We start from the raw sequence: 18,394 nt of genomic DNA, 5'->3' as shown, positions 1-18,394 counted from the left end.
AGGATGATGATGATTGAATGGAGTCAAGAATTCTGAATAATCCCCTTTGGCCTCTCCTTGATCAGCTATGTGTGTCCTCCTTGGTCCCAAAGTGTGCAAGAGATGCTCTTACACCTTGTCCCCCAAATGGTCCCAAATAGACAAGGTGACAAAAGGACAAGGTGTAGGGAGATATTTGAATTTCAAGTGATGAGATATTTTCACAACCATGGTCCTCCTTTGCTGGAGAAAAGACCCTCCATGAGTGGCGGCTCGCCGGAAAAGTTTGCCGGAAAAGTCGCCGGAAAAATCTCCGGAAAAGTCGATTTGCAATTTTCTTCCAATCTCCGTGTCTTCTTCTCCTAGCTTCAAATCTCCACATTTCAAGCCTCAAATGGTCATTTTATTCTCAATGCAAGGTTTCTTACAAATAAAAGGAAATGGATTAAAAAGGGTAAAATGGAGTGGAAGACAAATCAATTTTCATAATTATGGGGCACAATTGCATAAGTAATTTGTGACTCAACAAGAGCCACAACAACCTCCACCACCGCTCAATGACGTCGTCCTCCGCTGCTTCTCGATTGGGTTTGGGTATAAGGACTGCTTCTTCCTCCACCGCCAGCGAAATCGTGGAGGCTCGAGGCCACATTCTAAGGGCCACTGGCCTGAAGGACCACCACAGCAAGGTCTACACGGCCAAAGGCCCCAGGGACCACCACTTCCGGCTCGCCGCCCGTACTGTCATTCAATTCTACGATGCGCAAGACCGGCTCGAATACGACCGGCCCAACAAGGTCGTCGATTGGGTCATCAAGAAAGCCAAGGCCGCAATCGACTAGCTCGACGAGCTGCCGCCGTGGAACTCGAACTCAATTTCTGTTCAGACAACATATTCTCCGACGGTGTGGATATCCGCCGCGCAGGACACGCAGAATGCGAGCCTCCATTTCTCTATTGTGGAGGCTCCAAGTTCTTTGTCTGCTAATCGGCGAGGCGCAATGGTGGGTAGCAGCCGAGTGGCGGAGCTGGTGAATCAGAATAGCTCAAATTTTCTACAGGTGAGGATGGTGTGGAGGCCGAAGTTGTTAATCTTTGGTTGCCTACAATTGCCTCTGATCGAAGTTTGGCTAGAGGCCGAAGTTGTCAGCTAGACCGATGAAGTTGCAGGTGAGGATGGTGTGGAGGTGGTGTTGCATGTCAGGAACGACAGAGAGGATGGCGGGGTGGAATTGGAGCTGTGATTTGAGAGTGGAGGGCTGGCGGGGTCTGAGTTTCTGATCAATGGTGTATAAAAGGGGGTCGGAGGAGAGAACGAGAGTGGTGGTGGCTAAGTTGTCGGCGGCGGCAGCAGGGATGAACTCGGAGTGAGAGGCGAAGCCTCAGTGCACAATTTCAATTTGCTGTAGGATTTAAAGTGGGGGGAACCATAAACATCTGCGGTGCATGAAGGTGGATTGAGACACAGCGGCGGTGTTTGATCGGCAATCGGTGGTGGGAATCGGACGAGCAAGATGATTTGAATCTTGATGATTCAAATCAGGGGAAGAAGAAACCAAAAAAGAAGAAGAAGAAAGAAAGCAAGAAAGAAAGAAGAATAAAGAAAGAAAGAAAGAAAAGAAAAACAAAAACAAAACTTTTGAGGGTAAATCGGTCTTTTTGTCTTCATGAAGTTACTCACGTGCAAAATTTAACGGCTCCGTGACGGAAATTTGTCGTAGGTACGACGTTGATACGAAAAAATGAGTCCAGGTATCATTCTGAAAGTCCCTTAAGTGTCCAGACACTGTTGGTGAATTTTTCCCCCAAAATTAACACCTAATTCAAGTACAAGGAGGACATATATATAGAGGCCAGTTCTAGAGGACATCCGGCCTTAAATTTAAAATTTGAGTATTTTAACTAGTTTTCACTATCATGCAACCGTTAATTCTTTAGAGTTTTATGCAAGAATTGTGTCTACAAAGAATATATATACACACACACACACACACACAGATCCTATCAAGAGCGAGACCTCGCTCTGAAATTAAAGTGCGAGGTTGGAATTTAGGGTCACTTTTCGGTCTCATATCTACATCTCGACCGTTCAATTTTTAGGCACTAATGTATAGATCATCCTGCAAAATTTCACCCAAATTGATAATCTTTAAGGTATCTAACTCGCTTAAACCAATGGACGAACTGCATCTGTCCAAACTGAACCGTACTAGCTTTAAGGCAGTTATCAATGCCTTAACGACCATCAATTTGGCTGAAATTTTGCATAGATGATCTATACATTAGTACCTAAAAACTAAACGGTCGAGATGTGGATATGCGACCGAAAAGTGACCCTAAACCCTAACCTCGCTCTGGATAGGATCTGTATATATATATTTATGCAGTCCTTCTTGGCTAAGGACATCCTTACCTAAGATTAGGTATAGATTTCCAATTTTTGACCACTTTTCGATCATATATTCACATCTTAACCGTTCATTTTTTAGGTCCTAATGTATAGATCATATTTGTAAAATTTCAACCAAATTGATGATCATTAAGGCATTCAAAACTGCCTTAAAGCTAGTACGGTTCAGGTTTGACAGATTCAGTTCGTCTATTGGTTTAAACGAGTTAGGTAACTTAAAGATTATCAATTTAGCTGAAATTTTGCGGAGATGATCTATACATTAGTACCTAAAAATTGAACGGTCAAGATGTGGATATGAGACCGAAACGTGACCCTAAACTCTAACCTCGCTCTGAATAGGATCTATATATATTTATGCAGTCCTTCTTGGCTAAGGACATCCTTACCTAAGCTTAGGTACGGATTTCCAGTTTTTGACTACTTTTCGATCATATATTCACATCTTAACTGTTCAGTTTTTAGGTCCTAACATATAGATCATCTTTGAAAAATTTCAACCAAATTGATGATCGTTAAGGCATTCAAAACTGCAATTACAATAATATACACGAACGGTTCTTGTTCGAAAAATTCGGTTTGTTCGTGTAAATTGCAATTTTGGATGTTTTAACGATCATCAATTTGGCTGAAATTTTGCAGAGATGGTCTATACATTAGGAACTAAGAACTGAACGGTTAAGATGTGAATATGTGATTGAAAAGTGGGCAAAAACTGAAAATCCGTTCCTAAGGCTAAAGTAAGGACATCCTTAGCCAAAAAAATTTGTATATTTATGTATGTATATATTTTTATTTATATAGTTGATCTATTAGCTAGTATCTTGCATGCATGGATGGTATCGGTTGAATTGCTTCTTGTTCAAGGATTTGGAGAATTACAATTGTATTGGTCTATGCATCATTAATCCCCTCATCCAACCAAACATTAAATCTGCTCTGATCTCTGAGCTGGAGAGTACAAGGTGCCTTTCACTAAGTTTATTCATAGCCGAAATAGAGAATATGCTGCATGCCTAATCATTATTAAAGCTGAATAAGACAATGAATGAGATTAGATAGTAGGATGGCAAAAATCTCCAAACGGAATCTCCAATGGGGCGGAGCTCCATTCTGCTCCGTTGGATCTCCACCCTTAATTGGGGAAAAATTAGGGAACAAATGGGGAATATGGACAAGGATCCCCAATCTCCATTTTTTAAGATCGAGGATGGAGCGAGGATGATACTGTGATCCTCATCCCTAAATCCGCCCTAATATTATATATATATATATATATATTATATATAAACTACAAATATATACATTTACTACATTACATTAATGGCTGTGAAATATATATATATATATATATATATATACATATATATATTATTATAAACTACAAATATATACATTTTTACTACATTACATTAATGGCTGCAATTTCACAGTAAAAAAGACATTGTAATAAACCCTAACTTTACATTAATGGCTTCTTTAAACCACAAGAATTTTGATTTTGAAAAAGGTGATATGGAGAAAAAAATTATTTTATTTGTTAAATTCTTATTAGGATGGGCCAATAGAATCCCCGATATTTTTCATTGAAAAATAGGGTGGAGATGGAGAGAGTATTGTGATCCCTATTCCCCAACCCGCCCCATTGCCATCCCTACCGGATTCAGCCTTTCCTTTTCAGGCTAATCATCTTTGAAAGTGAGAGCCACAGAATCCCACATCATGATCACATACGTATATATTATAGTATTATACAGATTCTTCCCACAACTTAATGACACCTAAGTATACACACTTAAAGACATGTTTACAAAAACATTTCCCATTCTTTGATTCCAAGCATTACTACACACGTATGCATAGGACAACAATTTGGAGTTTTTATATTTAAATACTATCTGCTATATCATGATCGATCTTGCATTGTTCGTAGCTGGAAAGCCAGAAAACATCGACGTCTTCTGAAAACAAATGTTGTCCCAAGCAATTCCTAGTTCCTGCCATTTATCAATCATTGGTTACAAATGCATAGAACAAAATCTTCATCGATGCAGTCCCTTAACAACTTATCGATCAATTATCACTGTCCACACTTGGAGAATCTATCGTTTAGCTTTAAGAACCTATATAAATAAAGACTACAAACATGCAGTTAGCCTCAGATATACCTTCTAATGAATATTAATTAGCTTAGTGTGAAGTATATACACTGATATTGGGTAAGGACCGGGTAATCTGCATCCTGAGGTTTAGATCAATTACTATGTGTCGTTTCTAGACCTCGGGTTGCAGATTACCTGGTGCTTACTGCAATGCAAGACCTGCCAGTATTAGCTAGTAAACCAGTTAAATCACTTGAGCTAAACTAGATACACATTGGCTTTGCTTAAATGATTTCATCTGTTGGAAATCTATGGCTTTACTAGCTAGCTTACCTAGGTAGAAATTCATCTACGCGTATATATTTTCACTAAATGCAAATTGCAGAGTTAGGTACTAAAGATGAGTTCTACAATCCTTTGTGGCAAACACTTAAATGATTGTCGGAATATTTTTTGCAGGTACACGCTCTTATCGAGCTCACTTGATCCTCCAGTCTGAGTCAATAATTGCAGACATTATCAAAACTAACATGACCTATGGATATAGGTCAAATTTCTGTTCCCTAATTGAATCCAATGCGTCTGTCTATCATGTTTAGAAACTTTTACTTCAGTTTCGTATATATCGATATACTAGCATAGTACTATCATCTTTTGTACATTACTCCTCTCCCTCAAAAAAAAAAAAAAGAACAACAGAGAAAGAGAGAGGTAGCTTTTCTCTAAGAATAAAACTGCTCTGAACGCTCTAGTGTAATTGTGTAAACCACCAAAAGTTACCCTTGAACGTGCAAAAATGAACTCCCCACTTCTTCCCCCCCCCCCCCCCCCACAATAACCAGCATATGCCAACCGTTTGAACTCGAATCACAATTTAAATATCAAAAAGTCACCTTCAAACAGCAACACAGAAACTTCTCCATGGCTTCCATTTCTGCAACTTTCGTCATCCTACTATTCACGATTTCATTCTCAGTTTCTACAACTCTATCTGCATCAGTTATAGATGACCTTAAACGTTTAAAACCACCTCAAGATTTCAACTCCACAATCATGAAAAACTGTCTTCAGAACCCATCTCTCAGATACTGCAGCACTTCTTCTCCAATGGACCTTGATGAGATTTTCAAATCCACCATTGTTGCAAGCCATCTCTGCAACGAGTCCAAGAACCCGAACTGCGTCGAGTCATTCCCTAAAGTAGACCTTCGAAGCCGCCCAAACATTGCACCACTCTACTTGTCATTTAACTTCTTTTGGAAGTATTGCCCTTTAAGCATCTTATCTATTGACCTGTCCAATACCTCTTTGAAGAGCAATTTTCCCATTGATGTCCTTCACTGCACCCAAATCCAATCTCTTGATATGAGCCATAATGAACTGTATGGTGATCTGCCAATTGAGAACTTCTCTGCCCTCACAAATCTCACAGTTCTGAATCTGTCATACAATCACTTCTCAGAGAGTAAAATATCTGATACCCTGTTCTTCAAAAAGTTTAACTGTTCCAGTTTTCTTCATTCGGGTCTCATTCCAGATCACAAAAAGTTCAGAATCAAGGCTATCGTCTTGTTGATTGGTTTTCCTATCTTTGTGATTCTGAAGGTGTGTTGCTTGTGGTGGCTCTGTTTTCACAGGCCTGATTTCCTCCCGAGAATGTTTCGAAGAAAGCACAGGTTTACACCAGCAATGCTCAAGGCAGCAACCAATGGATTTTCGAGGAACAATTTGATGTGGAAGAGTGCATCAGTTGATATTTACAAAGGAATTCTGAGAGATGGTATTGATGTCAGGATTGAGGTTTACAGTAGGGAAAGCCACCCGCAAGTGATTGAAGAATGCAAGGTTCTTGTTCAGCTATGCCACAAGAACCTGGTTAATTTACTGGGTTGGTGTGACAACCGAAAGTTGAGGGCCATTGTTACTGAATGGATGGAAGGAGAGAACCTAGAGAGCTGGCTCTTGGGATCAAGTTTTACACCATGGAACTACAGGTTGAGAATATTGATGGGGGTTGTGGAAGGCATGTGTTATCTACAGGAGCAGTGGCCTGAAGTTGGGTATGATCTGAGGACAAGTAGTATCATGCTGTGTAACTACAGTCTGGACCCAAAGATTTCAAGGTTTAAAGTTGGAAATCAAAGCAGTAGCAGTAGAAGTAAGTCACTATGAATCTACATCATATGTATCTGTTTGTTTTTATCCAACTTCTAATATGAACATCTGAACTTTGGCTTTTTCAGGGATGTACAGGTTTGGAGTATTCCTGCTAGAAATGATGGTAAACAGGAGGCCCCAAGAAGAGTTTGAGAGGGGCGAGGCTGGTTTTATAGAGTATATCAAAATGCATTATCCTGGAAACTTAGAGCAACTAATAGACCCGAAAATGGAATTGACTCAAAACACTGTCGACCAAGCTAAACAGGCAATATCCCTGGGGCTAATGTGCACAGAAGTATCTAGCAACCGGCAACCAAGCTTAGAACAGGTGTTTGATATTGTGAGTAGAGCCTACCAGTCTTGCAGAGTTTTAGCATCTCATCATAATCATTATCACAGAAGATTTCATGCAGAAAGAGGAAAAGGACACAGGCGTGTGCAATCAAGATGATCTTTCAAAGAAAGAGGTGTCCATAACTTACTAACTGTACAGTTTAGGTGTCTCTTTGTTCTTTTTTGTTTTTGGTTTTCAATAGTTAATAGGAAGTTTTTCCTACTGTTTATTTGATATATATGTATGCTAACTTATTACAGAGTGCACTAGTTATAACTTATAACCACTTATCCAACTTCATTTACCATCCATACCTGCTATACAGCAACTTATTCTCTAGCAAATCAAGACAATAAGAAATAAAAAATATATAGCAGACAGATTTTGTGAGCTTGAAGACAATGGCTTTCAATGTCTCACAAGATATTATTTTATGCTTTGCCACGGATACAAGACCACATAAGGGAGGACATATAATTGCATCACTACTAGTACGTTATACACAACAAAAAAAGAAACAATGTACATCATCAAGCACATAAAGTACAGAATTTGTAGCTGAATATACAATCTGGTTCTTACATACTGAAGGTAGCACATGCAGGTGCAAAAAATAATGGCATGTTACAATATCTGGCAAGGAAATTATAATCATTAGCAAGTCAAAGAGGAAACTCCTCACTTGATGATTGCTGGTCTATTGGCTTGCACCTTAGATCTAGTCCGATGGACCTTCTTAGGTAATTCGGTAGTTAATGCATACATTTTCACTGCAAACAATTCCTGAGGCCATCCCTTTTGATCCTGTACAAAGCCAAAACCAGCATTATGAAAGAAGTAAACTTCGACACTAAAAACACGGTGAAATTCATCTAAGAAGACAATAATTTAACCAAGAATCTTTAGTTTAATGAAAAAGAGGCTTTGATTTTAACCTTTATTTTGTAAAGATGAAGTCCACACTGACGGAAGAGCTCCTTAAAGTACGAATCAGACCTCGTGATGCTCCGATCTTCTTTGTCTAACACAAATCCTCCTACAATTGAGTCATCGACACAATTAATTCTAAAATTTTGACCCTCACTCCGGAGAAATAATGCAGACAAATACACTTTTCATGGTATGGTAAACTTAGCAGTACTGGAAAGTGGAAACAGGTGAAAAGAAACTTTAACACAACCAAAAAGACAGGGAGTGAAATATAAAGCACAGTACCAGTTCTAGCGATATTTTCCTTAAGGACAAATAAACCACCTGGTTTTAATCCAACCTAAAAATAATAGATTTGTTAGTACCAGGAAATCATAATAAAATGACAATACATTTACACATACAAACTGACAACAATAGCATGCTAGGATTTTATTAATGATTAACAATAGAAACATATTATGGAAAAGAAATTGATGGTTAGCAGACAAAATGAAAACAATAATAGCAGTATTCCTGCAATCAAAGCGCCTCAATTACATATTGACAATAAATAGATGACTGCCCAAAGTTTCAGGCATTTGATACCCAAAAAGTGACATTATTGAGGACATGGCAATGGAATACTGGTTTTCCGTTTTTTGGATTGCAGGTGGACAGGGAACAAAAATACTCTGAATTGAATACTAACTCAGGGCATAATGTTAGAAATTATGGATCCACAAGAAAGTCAAGTACATGTAATTACGGAAACATAAGTTGATTTCGGTTGAGTTACTTGCTTGAGCCTGATAAGAAGCCAGAAGTATACCAGTTTTCCCATTCCTTTTTATTTTTGGTCTAATACCAGTTTTGCCCATAGTTCAAGGGAAAAGTTTTACGTTAAAATTCTGTGCACAACAATTTTTGAATAAGAATAAACCAGGTCTACACAAAATATAAACTGTTACATTATGAATGAAGGACTTCAGTCAACTGGAAAAGAAATCAAACTTCTTCTTTGTAGAACTTGGAAGTCTGGAATTAGAAATTTAGAGGATCTTTTCGCTATAACCCTTAAGGTAAATTTCTACGTCAAGGAGCAACTGACAATTAGTCACTTGTCCAGCATTCAACAGAAGATTTTCATAGCATCCACTATAATGCCCAAGTTAAGGTATATTAGCAACATTGAAACATGGTAAGAGGTTGCAAAATTTCATAGATTTGTCAATCTAAATGGAAGATCATAGACACCAAGCCTTAAGTTTTCACTGTCAACAGTCTAACACTTGATAATGAAGCAAACTTCACAATTCCAGCAGATACCTTCTTCAACCCAACATTCACATTAAGATTCATGAAAAACAGCTCTACCTTTGCTCTTGTAAAGAATGACACAAAGTCATCATCTGTGAGATGCCCAATACACCACTGAACCCATATAATATCATATCTTCCTGCTTCTGGTGTGAATTCCTAAAAAGTTAAGGCAAGAAAATGTTCATGAAGTTTAAAAAAGAATCAGCAAGAACAAGAGCTGGATATTCAGAGGAAGCAAAGGCACACCAAATTTCCAGTGGTTCAAAAAGCTAGATAACCAACTGAATCATGTGGCAGGTGTTGTCTCAATAACTCATTAGTCAGTACATTACCTGAAGAGGCACGCAGAAAAAATTAGTGGCTTTGTGCATATCAGAGACCATCTGATTTTCAGGAGCCAAACTCTCCCGAGCAGTTTCTAAAAAATGTGACACAGGCTCCAGAAGATCAACCTGGGGTTTCAAGAAAATGAATAAATAAACAATCAAAGAGAGTAACACAAGATCAGTCTAACAACCACCAACCACCCCCCCCCCCCCCCCCCCCCCCCCCGAAAAACCATGTACAGAAATCAAATCAATTCCTCGGAAACTGAATACCGAAATGTGGCAAGAGAGAGAGAGGTTCCACACACAAACTGAACTCACCTCATTGAAGTATCTTATGAGAAGATTTCTTGTGATCCTCCCAATGCCAGAACCACAATCTGTCAAAAGTTCAACACTCATTAAAAATTTTGCATTGCCAACAAAACCCCACATTTAGCTAGCAACCCTTCTCATATTTCTTTGTTCAAGCTTAACAGCTAAAACCCCAAAGCATTACTGACACTAAATGAGCATATTCAATCCAAACTCAACTTGTTCTTGCACAGTTCATTAGACACTTCTGAAAAAAACCAACACCCACAACCAGAAAGAAAGAGAGAGCTTCGCATACCAAGAGCAACAAGGTGGCGTTGGCCATTAGCAGCACTGGGCAAAACCTCAGATATAATCCCATTAAGAAAAGCTTCACTATCCCTTATGTCAGTCTCACTCACATGCCCAAATCCACCCAACACTCCATCATTCGAAGCCTCCACACCCTTTTCAAACAAAACCAAAATCAAACACTTTCCCAATGCCCACCACAAATTAACCAACAAAACAAAGCACTTACAAATAAAGCACTTACTTCCCAGTAGCCAACCCCTTCCCGGTACCAATCCGTCTTCTTGCTCTCATCTCCGACCTGCTCCCTCCACATCTCCTCGGCGGTCTTGAATTCCCGGCCATCGGAGTCCAACCCACCTTTCTGCATCGAAATCCTAGCCGGGTTTTTCTGGGTTTTGTTAAAGGTGGAGTCTTTGGCCCCAAAAAAGGTGAAGCCTTTTGTTAATAGTAGCTCTGAGTATAAAAGCATGAAAACCCTAATTTCTTTTTTAGGACGAGGAAGTCGACCTAATTTATAGTCCACGTGGCGTGTTGGGTAAATATTAGGGTGTAGCTGAGCAAGAAAAAGGAGAAAAGCTTTAAGCTTTGAGAAGCTATGGAAGGAGGGACTACACGGTTAGCTAAGCTATTGCAGGGTTGTATAGACAAGAAGGCCCAATTGGGCGGGAAGGTTATTCATGGGTTTATATTACGTAATAAAGGCTTGTACTTTGATACGTTTCTATCTAATAGACTCATTGAGTTGTACTCGAAGTGTGGTCATTTGGGTTATGCCCACCAGGTGTTTGATAAAATGCCTAAGCCGGATGTGTACTCGTGGAATGCGGTGTTGGGTTGTTATTGTAAAGCTGGGAGGTTGGGCGATGCGGAGGAGTTGTTTCTGAAAATGCCTGAGAGGAATGTTGTGTCTTGGAACACTCTGATTAGTACTTTGGCCCGAAATGGTCAGGAGGAAGAGGCGGTGGGTGTTTACGAGGCGATGGTTTCCGAGGGGTTGGTGCCGACGCATTTTACGTTGGCGAGTGTCTTCAGTGCGTGTGGAGGGTTGTTGGATGTGGAGAAGGGGAGGAAATGTCATGGGGTTGTGGCGAAAATTGGCCTTGAGGAGAATGTGTATGTGGGGAATGCTTTGCTGTGCATGTATGCCAAGTGTGGAGTTATGAGGGATGCAATGCAGGTTTTCGGTGACATGGCTGAGCCGAATGAGGTTACTTTTACGGCTATGATGGGGGGGTTGAAGCAGACAGACAGAGTCGCGGAGGCTTTGGAAATGTTCAGGCTGATGTGTAGGAAAGGGGTGCGTGTTGATTCTGTTTCGTTGTCGAGTATGTTGGGTGTTTGTGCTAAAGGGTGTGGCGAGTCTGGTGTTTATGATTATAGTGATGGAATTCAGAGTAATGTGAATGGGCAACAAATACATGCCCTTACTGTTAAACTTGGATTTGAGGGAGATCTTCACTTGAACAATTCATTGCTTGATATGTATGCAAAGAGTGCGGACATGAAGAGTGCTGAGAAGGTTTTTGCTAGTATACCTGAAGTTAGTGTTGTTTCTTGGAATGTCATGATAACTGGGTATGGCCTGATATTTCAGAGTCAGAAAGCTATAGAATATCTACGAAGAATGCAATCTTGGGGCTTTGAACCTGATGAGGTCACATATATCAATTTGCTTGCAGCATGTGTCAAGTCTGGTGATATAAAAAGTGGCCGTCAAATGTTTGATAACATTTCATGCCCAAATGTGATTTCATGGAATGCAATACTCTCTGGCTATTTCCAGAATGAAGACCACACGGAAGTAATCAAGCTTTTCAGGGAAATGCAGTTTCGGGGTGTGCAACCTGATCGAACTACTTTGGCAATTGCTCTCAGCTCTAGTGCAGCAATGGGGATTCTGGAGGCTGGAGAAGAGATCCATGCTGCCTCACACAAGGCTGCCTTTGATACAGATATATATGTTGCAAGTGCACTTATTGGCATGTATTCAAAGTGTGGTAAGACAGAAATGGCAAAGCATATATTTCATAATATGCAAGAATTAGATGTTGTTTGTTGGAACTCTATGATAGCAGGTCTTTCACTAAATTCTCAAGATGAGGAAGCTTTCACTTACTTTAAGCAGATGAGGCAACATGAGATGCTTCCCTCCCAATTCTCTTATGCTACTATACTGAGTTGCTGTGCAAAGCTTGCTTCTTCATTTCAAGGGAAACAGGTTCATGCTCAGATAACAAAAGATGGATATGTGAGCGATGTTTTTGTTGGGAGTGCTCTCATTGGTATGTATTGCAAATGTGGTGATGTAGATGGGGCCCGGAATTTTTTTGATATGATGTCAAGCAAAAGTACGGTTACTTGGAATGAAATGATACATGGGTATGCACAGAATGGACGTGGAGATGAGGCTGTTCTTCTTTATTGGGACATGATTGCCTCAGCTGAGAGACCTGACGCCATTACTTTTGTTGCTGTTTTGACTGCTTGCAGCCATTCTGGATTGGTCGATGCAGGCATTGAAATATTTAATTCAATGGGGCACAAACATGGAGTGGAGCCAGTTCTGGATCATTACACTTGCATTATTGATTCTCTTGGCCGTGCTGGTCGTTTCCAAGAAGCAGAAGTCTTACTAGATGATATGCCATATAAAGATGATCCCGTTATATGGGAGGTTTTGCTTAGTTCTTGTAGGGTTCATGCTAATGTGAGCTTAGCGAAAAGAGCAGCTGACGAACTCATCCGCTTGGACCCATATAATTCAGCTCCATATGTGCTTTTGGCCAATATTTATTCTTCTTTAGGAAGATGGGACGAGGCAAGAGCTGTGAGAGATCTAATGAGTAACAAACAAGTCATCAAGGATCCAGGTTATAGCCGGATTGAGTACGAGAAGGGAATGCAATCCGGTATGGTGGGATGATAACTTCATGCTGATTGATGGTAAAGTTGAGCAAGTAATATAAATTCTTGGTACAATGCCTAGAGTCTAAACATTGCTACAGAGACAGGCCATGGTACTTCTTCACAACACAGGGGAAGCTGGTAACTTGGTATCAAGTGAAACACTCTCGAGAGGTAATAACCACTTAGCAGAGCTTGCTACATCTCCTTCTGGTTGGAAGTGTTGACGGGATTGATTTTCTCTCCTTAGTTAGCTTAGCAACTATAAAACAGAAAGTGCATCAAGCCTTAGCATCTCTATAATGAATCTGTTTAGTACAGTTCTCAAGAACCTGACCAGCCCTGTGCAGTTTGTCTGACTGACAGGCAGGGCTGTGGAGGCTACTGGCTGCATACAAATTCCAAAGTGAAGGGATGGAGTAATTGTGAAGGTTTTCATCTCACAGGCATAATACCTTTGCAAGATCCTTTTGTTGCTGGCTGCAGATGTTACCAGTTCTAATTACTTATGCATGATCATCACATTGATTAACTGAATCATAGAATATTGATGATCCGCATTCATCTTGGCTTTAACAGGTGAACTACCTCTCTCCTTCCGTCCACCGCTTTCTCTCTCTAAAACAACTACATGCAAGTCATTAAGCACCGGTGTTATGGTGTATTTACAGGTCTCGGTCACAGCGTCCACTGTGCTCTCTCTGTGTAGCATCCTCATCCAAATGGAGAACACTACCAGCATTCCTGACAAGATCACTGGCACAATATATTTCAAGATGGATCTACCATTGATGCTTCAAATGTACTACCTTTTTGCCGCAAAGGAAAGCAGAGCTACTAAACTGAACAGGATAGATGATAGATTAATCTCAAGACTAAAGGCTTAGCTTGAAATGTATTAGTAGCTAGCCATAGTGAATAGAGATTTGACACACATGCATAGTTTTTGAATCTTGCCTAGTCTTGTAGCCTTTAAGACAGATGAGTTCTCTTTGATTTTTTGGTTATCTAGATCTTAGGTTCTCATCTCTAGCTACGCGCTTCACTTTCATCAGTTACTCAGTTTTAAGCCTTCTTCAAATTCTTGTTCCACAGCCTTGCCTGCATCAAGTGCTTTAAGGACTTGTTCAGTTAATGCCTTAATGGCTTCTCAATCTTTTGGAGAGAGGTCAGTGGCTTTGATATGAACATGTACAAGTATAAAAAGCTCTGGATTCTGGAGCTGTTTTAACCAAAATTAAGCTTCAGAGTATCAACAGAAGAGAGAAAGAATGAGACTCAATAAGTGCTAGCTTTATTAGTAAAGTAAATCAAAAGTTGCACATTTAAGAGGCAATTGTAGGCTTGCACCCTATTCACTCAATGAAAACTTGTTTATTATTTCCTGTTTAGGAGTAACCCCACGTTCACCAAGGAATTTCCTGACCATCCCAGGCAAAGAACTTTCCATTATCATTCCTTTTTGCATTGTGGATGATGCTCAGGAGCTTCTGTACTGAGAACTCTGTTGTGAAAAGCTTGCCTTCTGGAACATTTTTCTGAAATGGCTTGGAGAGATCTGTGTCCACTGTACCTGGGTGCAATAAAATGCACACGATTGGATCCTTCCTCCGTGCCAATTCAACTGATATATTCTTTGTCACTGCTATTTGACAAAAACTTATTATAAGTCGAAAGATATGTATTTAAGTTTAAAGGGATACTATTGGGTGGTACTAGTCAGAGTGACTAGATTGCTCGATAGAAGTGGTGAAGGGAGACAGTTGATGTTAAGAGGCACCGAGGAAAAGATCATACATTGATTAAGTGCAGTTTTCGAAGCTCGATAAGAATGCCAACCGCCAAGACGGTTATCCCCTATGGATCCAACTCTAGCACTCACATTGGCCACAACTGCAACATCCCTTTCAGTTCCCAGTCCACCACCGACCTTTAGGAGAGGCCACATATGCTTGAATTGATAATAGATAACAATGATTAGCCAACTAGGGATATGCACTCACATCAAAAGAACTTGAAAAAAACAAAAAAAACAAAAACAAAAATAAGAAGGACCTTTAAATTGTATCATTTTTGGGGTTTGGTTAGGAAAACCTATGCCATACAAGTTGCGCAGAACTATATGGATGCACTTTTAGATTGATACTCCATACTGGAGGGCTAATATTAGAAAACCTACAAGGAATTCTATATGGATGCACTTTTAGATTGATACTCCATACTGGGAGGCTTATACTAGAAAACATACAAGGAATTCGCTTCTAGAAAGACTCTATAAGTAGTCAATTCACACTGTATATCCACTTTATGGACCTACCATTCTCCCCACCAAAAAATGATCAAAGTGAGCCAGGATTCAAAAACTGAAACGTAGAGTGGGCATACCTTGATCGCTAAAATGGGGCCTACAGCATTAACCTCATAAGCAAGCAGCAAAGATGACTTCTCTACTTTGCTCAGTGTGGTTTCTGTACTGGAAATAAAAGCATACAAATGACTGTCTGGATTTTACTACATTTGATAAACTTCTGTGTGAAATATTTGATTTGTAGTTTACATGTGACGGTAAATTATATGTCGGTGCATAAAACACACTAATCTTTTAACTCTTTACAAGCAATAATCCATATGCATACCTGGTTGCAATACATTAGGTATTGAAAGAATCCCAGATGCATTGATGAGAAGGTTTAACGAGCCATATCTTTCTCTGATAGACTTTGCAGATTCCTGAAATCCAAAGAAAACTTATTAGAGAGTAATTTAAACAGTCCCATTTACAGACAAGAAGTCTATTATCAAGTTCAATTGATGAGCATCTTCATTCCAAGAAGATAAAGGAAAGAGAAGATTTTCTTTTAATTTCTTTGTTACGCGTTCGCAAGCAACCCCCAAAAGTGGAAACAAGAAGGTTGATTATGATAATATGAACCCGTTGCTGACTATAAGGCAATCAAAATTACCTAATGTGACCAAAAAAACGAAATGGTGAGTGCAACTGAGGTTACTTTTCTCAGTAAGGAACTAGAGAAGAAATGAACTTTCAGAGAACAAGAAAAGGAACCTGTATGGTGCTTTCATTCGTCACATCTAATTGTAGAACAGTAAGGCGTTCAGCGAATTTACTTTGCAGATGGAGAAGACCTGTTGCTCCATTAGGATTACGGCAACTAGCAATAACATGACCTTTTTCCTTCTCCAACAACTGTTTAACCTATAAAAGACAAAGACAAAGAGAAAAATATCGGAATTTTAAGGAACATTTCACGGTAATGTGGCAGATTAATGTCACAGGCATAGCAAGGGAAATCTTGCTTCCCTCTCGAAAGACCAAAAATGTATATTACAGAAAACAAAATGGTTTCCTTTCTCGAGCTATTTGATTAGCAGAAAGATAACAGGTGTCAAGACTTCAGCATATACTCATGACATTTCAGTTAGTCTTTAAGTTAAATGGTTAATACTCACAACAGTAGAAAGCTATACTGACACAGACACAAACATTATATATGTTTTCAATCCAAGGATATCTTGAATTCTTAAAATTCTAGTGGTAAGCAAAAGGGTAAATTTCGGACTACACTGACAAGATCCGAAGGCCTGAATATTAGCCTACTAAAGTTCTCATTACTCTGAATTCTGTTATGGAACAAAAGGCAAACTATTGAACAATGACAATTAAAAATTTACTAGAAAAAGCATTATAGAGATTATGTTAGTGAACAGGAATATATGCCTATAAAACACGAAAGGTATGCTGAGGTCTGAACTGATATTGATACAATATGACTATCTCCTCTATGGAACGATACCATCTTTTAAGTGTTGGATTGCCAATTACATGGAAATTCTGCAGAGTACTGCAGGCTCGCCAGTCGCCAAAGGTGAAACCAAATCAGCAAGTCAGCTGACTGAGCTAAATTACCATGTCAAAAATCCAAAACAAAACATGACTACATATCGGAGCTTCCGACAGTCAACTCTATCAGTCTGATAGCCATACAAAAACAATTAAGAAGCTTTCAAATTTGCAATTGGCATTGAACTGATATGGAAAATTTCCCATCTTTCCCTTATCTAAACCTTCAACTCTTCAAGGATATATATGTAGGAAATGCCAAAAAAAAAAAAAAAAGATATATATGTAGGAAAACTACCTATGCAACTGAAGGACATAATTAAGGACACTTTGGATTCCACTAGACATTACAAAGACCACATTTTGTAAAATTGTACAGAATTTCCAACATCCAAACCCTCCACTGTGGCCAATTCAAAGCACTGCTAGCAGTACACTATCCACTTGGAAAAGCTAAGTGATAACAGCTCATCAAAAAGCAACCTTCTTTACTAATTCTGGCAGTATCTAAAGCAAAATCTCCATGAAACAGATCAACCCATTTGGCAAATCAGCAATACAAACTCCAAAAAAAAACAAAGAACAAGAAAGCTCACGAATTCAAGGCCAATTCCTCTGGATGCTCCCTGAACCATGGAAACCCCACCTTCCCATTTGACCGCAGAGGAAGAAAGTGAGGCCCTTTGGGCCATTAATCCATTCCGGCCGAGATGTCTCATCGCCATGAATGAGCATTGTTGGTACATTCTTGAAATGGTTCGCCAAACCCAAATGACCTATCGTTGTGTTTCTCTCGTGTTCTAGTTCTGTTAAGAACAGAGTGAGTGCTTTACTCAACGACCACCTAACAGCTCACTGCAACGTAAACACTTTATATGTGGCTGATAATCTCCCACCTCTGAACTTCTTTTCTTCTGAACTTTCCTAATTCCTACCAAGAAGAGGCTGATTGATTGGGCCAGCTGTAAGAATGCTAACTGGTAAGAATTGGGCTGCATAGTTGTTTATTTGAGTACCCTACCCTAAACCCTATAAAAAGTGACATGTACTAGGGTTGTTATCGAATGTTGATGCGGGTTGGCCGGAACCGACCAATGAACAAACCTAGACGGTTTTCCGTTTCCAGATCCACAACTGACATCCAGAGTCTGATTGACCGAGATGGGAATTAGTTGAAGTACATTGTGAGTTCAAAGTTGTTATAATTAATTGACAGAAATGAAAATATACGATGTAACAGCCTCTAAATCATAAATAATAATGATAAACTCAATGAAGATTTGTTTCGTTTCTTTGAGGATAAGTAGGGTCCTATGATTGCATTTTCTTTCCATAGTTGTGAGTTAAATCCTTAAGTGGGTCTATCATCATACCCTCTTAGAGTTCTTTAAGGAATAAGCATGATGAGCTTTTAGTGCCTCTCAAGCAACCAAAACTCCTAGTTTGCCTTATAATTTATTTAATCATTTATTTCTTAAA

At 39.4% G+C, this 18,394-nt stretch overlaps 4 protein-coding genes across 5 annotated transcripts; 2 read left to right on the top strand and 2 right to left on the bottom strand.

Moving 5' to 3' along the window:
- Window positions 1-5,412: 5,412 nt before the first annotated feature.
- Window positions 5,413-7,236, top strand: LOC112203180 (probable LRR receptor-like serine/threonine-protein kinase At2g23950). Its single transcript, XM_024344181.2, has 2 exons — window positions 5,413-6,649; window positions 6,735-7,236. Exons 1-2 carry the CDS (start codon window positions 5,413-5,415, stop codon window positions 7,100-7,102), a joined length of 1,605 nt encoding a protein of 534 aa, XP_024199949.1. The 3' UTR covers window positions 7,103-7,236.
- A 199-nt stretch (window positions 7,237-7,435) lies between these two features.
- LOC112165406 (alpha N-terminal protein methyltransferase 1) lies at window positions 7,436-10,772 on the bottom strand. The gene is made up of 8 exons (XM_024301891.2): window positions 10,394-10,772; window positions 10,157-10,304; window positions 9,865-9,923; window positions 9,550-9,669; window positions 9,272-9,373; window positions 8,201-8,255; window positions 7,921-8,021; window positions 7,436-7,789 (listed from the first exon to the last, which is right to left on the bottom strand). The coding sequence occupies exons 1-8, from the start codon at window positions 10,619-10,621 to the stop codon at window positions 7,664-7,666; spliced, it is 939 nt and encodes a 312-aa protein (XP_024157659.1). The 5' UTR covers window positions 10,622-10,772; the 3' UTR covers window positions 7,436-7,663.
- On the top strand, window positions 10,643-14,146 carry LOC112165404 (pentatricopeptide repeat-containing protein At4g20770). The gene is made up of 2 exons (XM_024301888.2): window positions 10,643-13,635; window positions 13,728-14,146. The coding sequence occupies exon 1, from the start codon at window positions 10,748-10,750 to the stop codon at window positions 13,073-13,075; it is 2,328 nt and encodes a 775-aa protein (XP_024157656.1). The 5' UTR covers window positions 10,643-10,747; the 3' UTR covers window positions 13,076-13,635; window positions 13,728-14,146.
- A 182-nt stretch (window positions 14,147-14,328) lies between these two features.
- LOC112165405 (C-factor) lies at window positions 14,329-18,001 on the bottom strand. Of its 2 annotated transcripts, none has more exons than XM_024301889.2 (6): window positions 17,512-18,001; window positions 16,121-16,270; window positions 15,693-15,786; window positions 15,442-15,524; window positions 14,854-15,007; window positions 14,329-14,701 (listed from the first exon to the last, which is right to left on the bottom strand). In XM_024301889.2, the coding sequence occupies exons 1-6, from the start codon at window positions 17,659-17,661 to the stop codon at window positions 14,463-14,465; spliced, it is 870 nt and encodes a 289-aa protein (XP_024157657.1). In that variant the 5' UTR covers window positions 17,662-18,001; the 3' UTR covers window positions 14,329-14,462. The 2 variants fall into 2 exon arrangements, with proteins under 2 accessions (XP_024157657.1, XP_024157658.1); XM_024301890.2 differs by having other exon boundaries at window positions 14,329-14,698; window positions 17,512-17,976.
- Between the last annotated feature and the right edge of the window lie 393 nt (window positions 18,002-18,394).

Source organism: Rosa chinensis, chromosome 5, assembly GCF_002994745.2.
Source record: "Rosa chinensis cultivar Old Blush chromosome 5, RchiOBHm-V2, whole genome shotgun sequence".
Lineage (NCBI taxonomy): Eukaryota > Viridiplantae > Streptophyta > Magnoliopsida > Rosales > Rosaceae > Rosa > Rosa chinensis.
Note: the sequence above shows the minus strand (reverse complement) of the source record. Positions and strands in the feature narration are given on the sequence as shown.

Excerpts from the sequence above, each read along its gene's own strand:
- LOC112165405 (XM_024301889.2), bottom strand. The coding sequence starts at position 17,661 with ATGTACCAACAATGCTCATTCATGGCGATGAGACATCTCGGCCGGAAT. Across the intron at positions 16,271-17,511 it reads GAGGAATTGGCCTTGAATTC|GTTAAACAGTTGTTGGAGAA; the intron begins GTGAGCTTTCTT and ends TGTCTTTTATAG. Across the intron at positions 15,787-16,120 it reads CGAATGAAAGCACCATACAG|GAATCTGCAAAGTCTATCAG; the intron begins GTTCCTTTTCTT and ends TTTGGATTTCAG.
- LOC112203180 (XM_024344181.2), top strand. The coding sequence starts at position 5,413 with ATGGCTTCCATTTCTGCAACTTTCGTCATCCTACTATTCACGATTTCA. Across the intron at positions 6,650-6,734 it reads TCAAAGCAGTAGCAGTAGAA|GGATGTACAGGTTTGGAGTA; the intron begins GTAAGTCACTAT and ends TGGCTTTTTCAG.
- LOC112165406 (XM_024301891.2), bottom strand. The coding sequence starts at position 10,621 with ATGCTTTTATACTCAGAGCTACTATTAACAAAAGGCTTCACCTTTTTT. Across the intron at positions 9,374-9,549 it reads TTTTCTGCGTGCCTCTTCAG|GAATTCACACCAGAAGCAGG; the intron begins GTAATGTACTGA and ends TTAACTTTTTAG. Across the intron at positions 8,022-8,200 it reads GGAAAATATCGCTAGAACTG|GAGGATTTGTGTTAGACAAA; the intron begins GTACTGTGCTTT and ends ACTCAATTGTAG.
- LOC112165404 (XM_024301888.2), top strand. The coding sequence starts at position 10,748 with ATGGAAGGAGGGACTACACGGTTAGCTAAGCTATTGCAGGGTTGTATA.